Source organism: Girardinichthys multiradiatus, chromosome 18, assembly GCF_021462225.1.
Source record: "Girardinichthys multiradiatus isolate DD_20200921_A chromosome 18, DD_fGirMul_XY1, whole genome shotgun sequence".
Lineage (NCBI taxonomy): Eukaryota > Metazoa > Chordata > Actinopteri > Cyprinodontiformes > Goodeidae > Girardinichthys > Girardinichthys multiradiatus.
The window spans coordinates 23266625-23279392 of record NC_061810.1 but is presented as its reverse complement, the minus strand read 5'-3'; the positions used below and the strand labels follow the sequence as shown (position 1 = coordinate 23279392).

Genomic DNA, 12768 nt, shown 5'->3' with positions numbered 1-12768 from the left:
TTATCGTCCACAGCAGAGGTGACTCTTGGTCTTCCTTTCCTGGGGCGGTCCTCATGTGAGCCAGTTTCTTTGTAGTGCTTGATAGTTTTTGCAACTGCACTTGGGGACACTTTCAAAGTTTTCCCAATTGTTCGGACTGACTGACCTTCATTTCTTAAAGTAATGATGGCCACTCTTTTTCTTTACTTAGCTGCTATTTTCTTGCCAAAATACAAATTCTAACAGTCTATTCAGTAGGACTATCAGCTGTGTACTGTATCCACCTCCTGCACAACACAACTGATGGTCCCAACCCCATTTATAAGGCTTGAAATCCCACTTATTAAACCTGACAGGGCACCCCTGTGAAGTGAAAACCATTTCAGGTGACTACCTCTTGAAGCTCATCAACAGAATGCCAAGAGTGTGCGTAGCAGTAATCAAAGCAAAAGGTGGCTACTTTGAAGAACCTAGAATATAAGACATATTTTCAGTTGTTTCACACTTTTTTGTTCAGTATATAATTCCACATGTGTTAATTCATAGTCATGAAAATAAAGACAACTCTTTGAATGAGGTGTGTCCAAACTTTTGGTCTGTATGTTGTTTGATAATGTGACAAATGTTTTCAGTGGAAGAAAATTCTTGATTGTATTTTGTTCATTTGAGCATCCAACCCACTTAACGTAAATATAACAATGAAAAATACTCAAGGTGATGCCTGACAATTATGTCTTCTAGATGACTTTATACCATACACGATAATGCACTAATTCAACTGTACATACTGCCCACTTTATCAAGTACACCTGTTAAATCGCTTTTTAACATAAATAGCGAATGAGCCAATCACATGGCAGCAACTCAGCAGACAAATGGGAAAAGAAGGGCATTCAAGGGATTTTGATGGTTGACTTGTGGCTGTTTTTTTGCCAGACTGTCTGGTGTAAGTATTTCAGAAATCTCGAATCTGTAGGGAAATTTGTGCGGATCTCCTGGGTTTATGGGGAATGGTTTGAAAAATAGAAAATATCCAGTAAGTAGGAGTTGGGTGGATTTCAATTTCCTTGTTCATGTCAGAGGTCAGAGGATAATGGACAGAATTCCTCAAGAGAATAGAAAGGTAACTTTTGCTCAAATATCCTCCCCTACAATAATTGTGTAGAGGACAATTGTTGGATAAACATGTCAAACCTTGAAGCAGATGGGCTACAGTTCACACAGGCTACCCAAGATTGTCCTGATCTGTCCTGGCCTGATTTCAGCTCCGATAAGAGTATAGGGTCAGAATTAGTAATAAACAACATTAAAGCAGGAATCTATTTGGCCCTGTGTCACCGGTTAACCATGGTGGTGGTGTAATCGTGTGAGGAATATTTTCTTGGCACACTTTGATCCTAAAACTGAACATTTTGTTTAATTGCCACAGCATGGACCATTTCCATTTCTTTATGACCATTGTGTACCCATCTTCTGATGTCTACTTCCAGCAGGTTGATGCACCATGTCACAAAATTCAAATAAGCTCAAACTGGTTTCTAAAATGCAAAAATTTGTTATCTTTACTGCAGTGGCTTCCACAGTGAATACATCTCAATCCAACAGAGCAACATTGGGTTAAAGTTGGACAGGGAGACTGGCGTGGATGTGCGGCTAACAACTTTGCAACCTTTCGTTAGGCTATCTTGTCAAAATGTATCAAAATCTCAGAATAATCTTTCAAAAATATTTTGAATCTATAATAAAAGGAATGAAGTCTGTTCTGAAGGCAAATTGGGGCCCAACTCAACACTAACAAGGTGTACCCAATAAAGTGGCCGTTAAGTGTATATGCTAATACAAGCTTCAGGCCTCTCTTCACTTAAAACCCGAAGAAAGGTTGTGCATGACTTTTAAGATAACTTATTTTACCATTAATGACATGCAGTCTTTTGAAGTCTGACTAACTTATTTTATGTGACTTTGAAACAAACTTTGCTTTACTAGTTTTCCAATGTAACCTTATAAGCTAACTAGTCAAAAAATTACAACTAGTGTAACACTCATTCAAACAGTTCTTTTCAGGCTCAGGTCACTACTGAATTTCTTATCCTGTCACACTATTGTGCATATGCCTTGTGTTTCAATGGATCAGCAGCTTCAAGTAGGCATATTTTCAGATGCACTTGCAGATTGTGTAAAACATAATACTATTATCCCCAAATAGTCGACCAGGTAACAATTACATGTTGTATGGAAACAAAATAGAGAGTGACTCTACACCAAAAGGTAGCTTACTCTAACTTGTCACAGTAACAATCTACATTTTATACCCTTCTTCCCAATACACAGCAATACACATGCTGTATAAAATGGTCGCGCATCATAAACAACACACTCACTTCATAATTGTGAGAGAACTTGATGTTTTACATAATTGGCCTTTTTTCGATACGTTCACGCACATGCACAATATGTTTGTAAGTACATCAACACACATGGCAAGACAAGAAACAACGTAACTGCAGTTTTACTAGCATTAGGTTTTTTTTTTTTATTGTCTTCAGATTTCTTTTTTTCTGATTCTCTGAAAAAGCAAGTGGTCAAACCTATTTTCTGTTATTACACAGACTAAATGCTGATTAAAGGCAGTTTGTACTGCATGACTGACCTAGCTTGGTAACACCAGAACAAAGCTATGTTCCAGTTGAACTGGATGCATGCCAGTGAAGAAACACTGCTATAGTTGCCTGGAAATATTGATCATGAAAGGTGTGATTGTCTTGTAATGAATTGAAGAAAATGATTAGACTGAATGAACACCAGATTGTAATATTTTTTAAGCAAAATTGCATTAGGTAAAAATCTCATTTTGAAATACAGGAATATTCCTTTTTGTACATAAATAACCACCTACTGACCCCTCAGTGGTGCCTCAGAGAGAGAGTTCTTTAGGAGGAACAGTGAACAATCTAACTTCACCTTACGCTGACTACAGACAAGACCAACCTATACAAATTTACCTTCGACTTCCTTTCAGTCAGCTTATAGTGTGAATGAATTTGACCAGGTCAATAGGGGCATTAGATTGGCACTATAGAGGCTGCAGAATGAAGAACAAAGTCATGATACTTAATGTGAGAATGGTGCAGAGAGATAGGCATCTGCTCTTTGCATTTGGCTAGCCACTCATGGTTTGATCCCTGAACGACTTCAGAGTCTCGATTACTCCTCCCTGTGGCGTAGAAGGTTCCATTTAAAACAGCCCGGTCAATCATTAAGTGGTTAGAATTAAATGGTGTGAGTCCTTGATCCATCTCTGTTGACTGCTGATGGGTTTATGTCCCTTTAGTTTACTGTTGTGCCTTGTTCTCTCTGCTGAATCCTAAATGATTGTATTCTACCACAGAGGTAAATGCATCAACAGTTTCTTCTTTCTATTTCTCACTTTTCCCATTACTCTTCTCAGTCTTCCTTGGTACCTGTCAGCTCCTGATGTTTCTTCTCAGTTGGTGCCTTTGTTGCACGATAATGCAATGAACTTTGGGAGATCATACTAGGAGTAATAATCTCGCAGCAGTTTTTCCAAATAGAATGAAATCCTTGAAGCACATGATGTCTTTTTTTACATGAATATTGAGAAATGTTCTATATTACACACACAGTGACTTTTGCACTGTGTATTATTTTAAACAAGACTTTGATGAATACTCTTTCTGTAAGGGTTTCCCTTAGAGCCAAAATCCAAACGGAAAACATGTAATACATTACCTCCTTTAAAACAGAAAGGTTTTTCTCTGACAAAGCAGCTGCAGACAGCAATGCTTAGTGAAGAACAAAGACCCAAACACTGCAATACCTCTTTACAGTTTCTTATAGTTACCTGCTTTTAAGTGCAACAGTGGTGCAATCTTTATAATTTTTTTTTCTACTTTTTATTTTAATTCCTGTCTTTTTGCTTAAAATTATGCTCCTGATGTGGATTTAAACTTATTTCTGCTGTTCGATGGTTTAGAGATAATTAAAAACATTACCTCATTTGATAAGCAGAGATTTATTTTTTTAGCACTAGAGGCCTTTATTTTTCATCTTTCAACAGAGCAAGGGGGACGACATTCGGCAAATGTTGCCAGGTCCGGGATTTGAACCCAAGACCGCCACATCGCGGACAATAGCCTCTATGTATAGTTGCACACTTTACCCCTACACCACCAGTGCTACGCTGACACAGAAATTTATTATAGGAAAATTGTTCATGTTTTTCTGAAGATTTGTTTTGTGTCACTGGTGTAATTTTTCTTTTAAAAGTAGGCAGACAGGAGTTAGGTTGACGAGTGGGGAAGACATGCAGAACAGGTCGCTGTGATAGCTGCGTCAACAGCGCCGCAACCCGAAAAATAGTTTTTTGCTTACTAAATCCACCACTTATCTGATCACAGCAGAGGAGCAAGTCTTCTGCAAGTGGATTGATGATTGTTATGATGTAGGTTTTTTATTTGACTCTGTTGTAAAGTTAACAAATGACTTAAGCGTTTTGCTTGACTACTCATAAAATGAATTAACATCAGGAGTGCTGCAGTATGTGCCGTCAGTTACATGCGTTTGTTGGCGCCTTTAACAGTCATTGATCGCTCCTTGCTGAAGTGCACCTAGAGATAACCGATTGTTGGATTTCAGTTTTGGAAAATGTTATCAGAAGGGTCAAGGCTTTTAAGAAGGTACAGAAAGGATTGCTGAACACCTAACCTTGGATCATTGACCACCAATCAGATACTGGCTGGTGTGTGCTGTTTATATAAAAAATGTGTGCTGTTTATATGAGTCCTTCAGCATTTAGCAGCTAGTAATTTATTTATCTTTACTAAATTATTTTCTAATCAGAGATGATGGCAGACTGCCTAGATAGGTTCTTTAGGTTTGTTACCTACTATACCGTAAATATAGACTGAACTGGACTTTATTAAACTGGATCTGAATCTGATTATATAATTGGGACCATATTGGAATGAACTTTAAGTTTAAATTGGACCAAGCTATATTCTGTATGACTGAATATGAATTGGGTCTGTATGTCTTGTAAAGGTCCATAGGGTGACTTTTATGTGTAATTGTCACTATATAAATAAACTTAAGTAAACCCCCCAAGGTCTTTAGTATATTTGATGCACTGCAGAGGGGAAAAGTGGGAGTAGGCTGACTACTTATTTTATGTTACATTGTACTTGTCAAATGCAAATCCCGACATCTGAGTGGTTAACATGTTAAGCTGCTTTTCAAGTTTGGTCTTTATGCTGAAGTTTATTTTGACAAAACCACCTACATCAGGGTGAAGAGTGACTTGTGATATAATTGCTGCCTTTGCTATAAAGTGTGCTGATTATTACCCTACTCACTACAATCACAGACCAGTTCTGTGCTGATTGTTGCTTTTATTTGTCTTTCTTCTTCTCATCTTTTTTTTTTTTTTTTTCTGACCCATCCAACCTTTAAACATCTAGTTACACTAGATTATCTTCAGAGTATTTAAAAGCGTTCACATTCCTTTCCACAGATAATACATAGTTTTTTAAAGAAAAAAATATAAACTGATGCATTTTAGTCAGTTTGCAAATGTTAACAGTAATTCAGTGAGAGACACTTGTGCTCTTTCTAATGTGATGCTTTGGGGTTCTTCCTTCTTTATTCTATCTTTTCAATTCTTATAACATATAATTTCCATCATTGTATCTGATCCCTTTCATCTCGCTGAAATTAGTCATGAGCAATGGCAGGGTCTTATGTGGACAAATGAGGCAATTTTGCTGCAGACTGATGACAAGAAGAAAGACCAGAATCATTAGATCATTAATCATTAATGCATCCATCTAACCATCCCTGCCATCTGTGGTTTTTGCAGTTGTCCTCATAACAAAAAGGACTGTATATCTCCCACCCATTTCATCTAATCGATTCCTTAGTGTACATTTTGCCTTCACAAAGTTGCAAGAGCAAGCATTTGCTTGTAGTTGTTGTATTATGTATAATGTATTAGAAACTGCTTTTGAGTGGTTCATCGTGGTCATGTGTATTTATATCAGCTGCAATTAAACATTTTAAAAGTAAAAAATAGATAAGAAGATGTGCAACAAACACAAATAGTGTAGATAAATGTTGTTCCTTTTCTTTCCAGACTCAATATATTTTATTTAATTTTCATCACTTCTTAAAAATAAGTAATATCAGGGTCTCTGACGTAAAAGAAGAAACCAACCAAACACAAGTATTTTTGAGCAAGTACGTAGTAACAGTGGGGAGGAATGGAACACTCCAAGGAAGAACTGGCAGAGAGAACCTGAATCTATGGGGAAATGGATAAATTAAAGAAAAATATGACAGCACCAGGCTCTGCTTCTCAAAAAATATCATAAAACACAACTCTAAAGAACATAAGTAAGTTTGTTTTGGGAGCAAAGTGAATAACATGGCACTGTGACTTATTGAAGCTATGACAGACATTAATCATTGCGAAGTTTGTGTAGTATTTAGAAGATGGTGTTTTTAATTTTTTTAAGACAAAGAGATGCTGAAATCTTTCTTTCATGACACTTCTATTCAGATTTGTTCTTGGACTTTGAGCTGGAAGGTAATCAGTGTTACTGGGACATCTTGAGAAATATGATAGTGATTCTGGGTAAAAGTAACTGCAGGCGGTTTGTGGGTTGAGGTTGCCGGCAAAATATTATACAGAAAAAAATATAGTTACTGTACTTCTGATTTTGTTTGTAGCCTCTGTTTTATTTGCATTTAACATTAAAAAAATTATATACATCACCCAAGCTTCAGTATTAGTAGAACATTGTAGTTTCCCTTACTGAATTTATTTGTCCTAAATTAGAATATATAGGGATAATTTGCATAGTAATGGAAACCTATGTAATGCTATTTACTCGTATTCATACATACAGATTCCAAGTCAGGTACATACATTCCAATTAATCCTGGTGATCAAACAATGGAGTCAAATTCAGTTTATTATTGAAATTGGTTAAAAAGTTGTTCTGTCTAAGAAAACTCAGCAGATTGCATCGAGTCAGTGACTTGTAGCATTCACTCCTCCTGGATGAGCATGTAGCAACAGTGGATAGTCACTGGCGTTGACTTTGCAGCAATCCCTCATACTGAGCATGCATGTAGCGACAGTGGAAAGGAAAAACTCCCTTTTAACAGGAAGAAACCTCCAGCAGAACCAGGCTCAGTGTGAGCGGTCATCTGTCACGACCAACTGGGGGTTTGAGAGAAAAGAGCATACACACAAAAAACACAGAACCACTGATCCAGGAGTACTTTCTATGTTAAAGAAAAGTAAAATGTTAGAAGCACTAGTAGCTCCTTTTGTGGATTCATCTAGGAGATAAATAAAGCTAATCAGATAAGTTCTTAGCAAGTTCGCAGGTGAAAGTGAGCACAGTTAGTTGCAGTAAATGCTCAGCCAATAGCTACGTCTAGGAAAGAGACAGGCTTAAAATGGAAAGACAGGCCCAGTATATCATCTATAAAAGGAGAACATTGAGTGTTGGCAGCAGTAGCTAAGCTGATGACCCCCTTCAGGAAGGTGTCACGCCTGGCCAGGTGTAGCTTCTATGAAGAGAAAAACCAGAGAGAGAAAATAGAAGAAAATAATGCAAAATTGGAGAGCAGTAGGAGAATGTAGCAGAGTAAGAGATCATCATGTCCTCCAGCATCTTATGCCAATAGCAGTATAACTACATAGATAGCTCAGTATAACCTATTACCAATTAGGAGCATTTGTTAGAAAATTATTTTTGGTCAAGCACAATGCCCTTCAGGAATGACTTGTGTTAACATACAGCAAATAATTGGAAACCTTCTTTTTCTTTGTTGTCTCTTTTTAATATCCAGTCGATCTGAATCGTCTCCATGATGAAGTCAAGCGATACAGCTGCACACCTCGCAACTACTCTGTGAACCTGCGAGAGGAGCTGAAGACCACCAATGCTGTCTTCTTCCCCCGATGTCTGCTGGTGAAACGCTGCGGTGGCAACTGTGGTTGTGGAACCAATAACTGGAACACTGGCTGCACCTGTCAGCCCTCAAAAACCACAACAAAACTACACGAGGTAAGTTTTGTAAAATAAAGATATCCTCTGATACACAATTAAAACCTCAAAACTAAACCATGATGTATGATACATGATAGTGTTTTATCATATTGTTTTATTAAATATGTTTTGTCATACATACAGTTTTGATCAGAAGTTAACATTTGCTTGTCATGGACATAAATGTTAAATAAATGTTGAGCTTTCAATGATTTTTTCAAACTGTTCTTTTCAAGTAAACAAATGCAACTGATTTTATAAGAAGAATTGGATGCACAAGTTAAATATTATAGTGGATTATCCCTATCATCAGGTATATAGTTATATACAGGTTCAAATATAAGTCTCATAGCAGGTTTCACTCCGACAAGATGCTTTTTACACCCACCAACAAGCTTCTGCTGTAATTCTTCCTGAATATTTCATTCCTCTTTGTATCAAAAAATGGTAGAGCTGGTGAAATTGGTTTTCTAGGATACATCTAGCTTTTAAATGTAGTCCACAAATTTGGGAAGACTAATCATGAAGTTGATGTGCAGTAAAGTTGTTGATAGTGTTGAGGTAGGAAAACTTTACTGGCCTCAGTTAACTCTTACATTACTCCTCACCTCTCCCCGACTCTTTTATTTGGCACCCGAAGGACAATCCTCAGTCAGAGATCAGTTGTACGTTTCCACAAGTTTATTAAAACCAATCTGAATTCAGAGAGGGGACACACACTTACACTGGTACCTGGAAACATCTGTGTGTTGTCCGTTTTGGAGGGGCCACAATACCTTTATATACCCTTCGCTGCTATGCAGTACACATACACAATCATCCTGTCTGTAAATATCTCCCCTGCAACAATATAACCTCATATCCAAATAAGGAGTACTTCTGGTTCTTATCCTGTCTGGCTCCAGCCTTGTCTCCTTCCCCAATTTATGACCTTGCCCTCTCTGTGCGCTGTTCTCCCCTGTCTTCTTCTCCGCCATCGGTGATTCCTTGTCCTTCACTAATTTATGACCTTGCACTTTCTATGCATCACTCCCTAAGCTTGACCCCCCTATGCTCTATGTACACATGCCAGTTACACACATAGATAGTTAATATTACACACATAAATAGTTTATATTCTACAATCCCCCTTTTGAACTCTCATAAAAGAGTTCACAATCTAAAATGTCCTTCTAAAAATAAGTAGAAATAAGTAAAAATATTACTGTACTACCTGTAAAAGAGAAAATCATTAAAAAACATGTATCCATCTCATCATGCGTCCATGAATTCACACTCTGAGTCCTCATCCACACAAAGTTAAATCATAACCTGAAAAAGATACAGAAACATCAAAATGTAACATAAAATATAAAATGTCCGCCAAACGGTGTCTTCTGGGGTGGGAGGGAAGCTCCACCACTCCCAGTGAGATAAACTCAATCATTCCGCTTCTTCTTCTGTCTTTGGGTTCAGTGTGGTGTCAACATTTACACACAGTATTTAAAGAGTATGTGGGTGCTATCTCAACTTAAAAGAGTTTGTGCTTTACGGCCCTGAACCGTCCTCGGGTCAGGGGTAACAACGTTATTTATGAGCAGACCCATCTGCTCCTGGTTCTTACAGCTTCCTCTTCTAACACAGATGTTCTGAAGAAAGAGAGGTAACCTAAAGGTCATACACTTTGGAACACCTTAGAGCACTTAATACGAGAATTTACATTACAACTCCTTTCTTCTGGTACTGAAAACAAATTATAACAACGGCGGAAATGAACACATTTCAAATTAGTACCATAATGATAGATATCAAGCAATAAACATGAAAATTAGATAAAAGCATCCGAGATTTCCTTCTCAGAGTCAGTTTTGCTGTCAAAGTGGGAGAAAAGAATTTGGCTGACCCTTGCTGTCCAGGCAAAGGAGCCTAGTAGCCACCAAATGTTAAGAAATTAAGGAGACTAAACATCATGGCGCATGTTTGACTGTCTCTCTGTTGCAGACGTCGCCAGTCCATCATCCAGAGAAAGGTTATGTGCAATGTGTAGAGGTCTTCCCTGTATGTTTCCTATGTGTCTCTCACTGTGGTGTGTGTGCAGTGAGGCAAATGACCTTATGATTTCTAACTTTCAGGGAATGCGATGGCCTTAAGTAGATTCTGAAATAACGTTGCACTGCCCAAGAGATTATTGTACCCTTGTAAGAACAGTGTTCTTCAACCAGCTCTTCAATCACTCGCCAGTGATCAGCTTACAGTTCTTTGTCTTGTGGTGGTCCGCTGTCCTCACACCTTTCAGGCCGTGGATGATCCAGTTGGAAGATGACTTGTCCTGGAAGCCAGATGAAGCTGGAGAAGCTGGAGCTTTCCTGCAGCTTTCCTGGGTGTCTAGTAGGATCTGATATGGGCCTTTCCAATGCCTGTGGCTTCCAGTGTTTTCTCCTAGACTCTGATCAGAATCCAGTCGCCATGAATAAAGGACTGGAGGGTGGAAGTGGCTGTTTCTGGTAATGCAGCCTTCACCGTCTGTGAAACTTGAGAAAACACAGTGGACAGGTTTTGACAGTAAAACAACATCCTATCTTCACACAAAGATGTGGGAAAAAATTGATCTTGGCAATAACTCCATGTTACTTTATTCTGACACTCCCCCCTTATTGGCGCAGGGTCCAACCCATGCGACAATCCAGCAAAAAATGTGTACAAAAATGTTCTAGTAACCAAGATCACATCAAATAGAACCAAAGAAAGGAATTCTGACATAACTATGTGTCTCTATGAATTTAACGAAAACAACATAAATAAAATCCAGATGTTTTTAACTGCAACTCAGTTTAATTAACAACAAAACACAAACTTCAGTCGTTATACAGTTCATCAATATTTCACTTAGAAATTAGTCACACATCTTCCTGATTTGTCTTGTATGAAGATATGTTTTAGAGTAATGTAGATCTAATGTAATTCTGATGCATACACTCTACAAATTTAATCTAATAAATAATTTCTGTCAAGTATGAAATCATAACTCAGATTCTATATCAAAAACATATTCCTTACTTTTGGCATGTCTTGAACTGTCAGTTAGCTTAATGGCACCAGGGATCTAATAAATCACCAATGATTCTGCATGCAAAACTAATTCTTCAAACCAGTTTAAACTATTTCATTAACCTTTTAATAGTAAAACATAAATCTAAATGTCATGCTACATCCTTAATTATTATACAAAAAACATGTTATAAAGGCAACAATCACTAAAAGCATTTTGATTCTATTGTCTCATAAACAGTATTAAAACTCAGGAAGGGAGGTGCTGAGCGTTACCATGAAAACAAAGGCGTGAACCAACCTGGTAGGTGGGCGGAGTCAGGCAGAACTAACCTCTGATGGGCAGCCTCTGGGCGGACCCACAGTTTCTTCATTCCAACCCATCTTAGTGTACCTTAAACTGCAAAACTGTTAACATGCACCTACCTGAGAAACAAGCTGCTTCTTAACTCTCCTGAAAACTCAAAGTTTTAATCAATGTAGGATTTAGAAACATTATTCTAAACATGGATTATTGTTTCATGCAACATATAAACAAACATTAATTCCAACAAAACAAAGACAAAACATCAAAGACAAACAAATGGCCAAATCTGAAGCTTCAAGAATTCAAATAAATTTTTAACAATCTCTTTTCAGAATATGTTTTCTCAGCCATATCTCTTAATGCTGTAATTGATCAATTTTGTTATGACAATCTTCAGGATCCTTTTTGAGATGAGTGCACCCCTCTTTAATAATCCAAATGCTGATAAATGTTCCAATATTTTATCTCTTAGTAATCTGAAATTACCCTGTGTACCTTTGTATTCCTAGTTATTCTTTGAATCTTTAAACCCTAAGAAATCAAACAAGGAGACTGGAGTTTAAGCCAACCATCCTCTTTAATGTTGAGAGGGCCTTTATTTCTTTTCTTTTCCTAAAATGAAGGATTTTCTTTATCCCGTTATAAAAATCCTAACCTTGGTTCCAAAACAAAACTCTTCAACCCCAATCTGTGTTCCCCAGAGTAGAACGTTTGAGTACTATTGCATTTCAAAGCCACCAAATGACTGGAACCCATCATTGGCATAGATCTATTTTAATAGGTAATCAGTCTACCTTTAATTAAGTATTATAATTTTATGGACCCATCATCTATGGCTCCTGGCCTTCAGGAGTCCAGGAACCACAGGTTGAGTACTCCTGCATTGAACAATGATGTTGGCTCTCTGCAGATTGAAGAGAGGATTGGCTAAATATCCCCAGACCTGTTAGTGTATTATTTCTGCTTGGACAATAATCAGATTTAAAATCACTAGTTCACAGCTCCTAATTTACCTCAGATCCTATTTGCTCCTAACTCAGTTCATAAGCAGCTTCAGACAACATTATGCTAAAAAGCCAAAAACAAAACAAAAATACAGATCTGTTTTAAAATAAAGAAAAAGCATGCTTAAAAAAACTTGGTACTGTGGTGAAAAATAACTCCACGGTTCTGAAGGTCTTTTCTATGCAGAGTCTTTTAGGGAACATGAGATTAATTTAATTTTTGTGTGGTACCACTGTCCAATCAGATTATTTCTTACCTTCACAATTACCCAATTTTTCCCATTCTCATTTTAAAGGTTTGTTTTACCAAGGAAAATGTGTTTAACAAAACCAATTACTTTCAAAGTTTTAAAAGTTTTAGCTGGTGATATCT

At 37.4% G+C, this 12768-nt stretch overlaps 1 protein-coding gene across 1 annotated transcript in view; it reads left to right on the top strand.

The window, feature by feature from the left end:
- Positions 1–12768, top strand: part of pdgfd (platelet derived growth factor d) — a 99393-nt gene that overhangs the window by 67143 nt on the left and 19482 nt on the right. The window contains exon 6 of the mRNA XM_047390669.1: positions 7858–8075. Coding sequence (XP_047246625.1) covers positions 7858–8075 — 218 coding nt within the window. The remainder of the gene's footprint in view (positions 1–7857; positions 8076–12768) is intronic.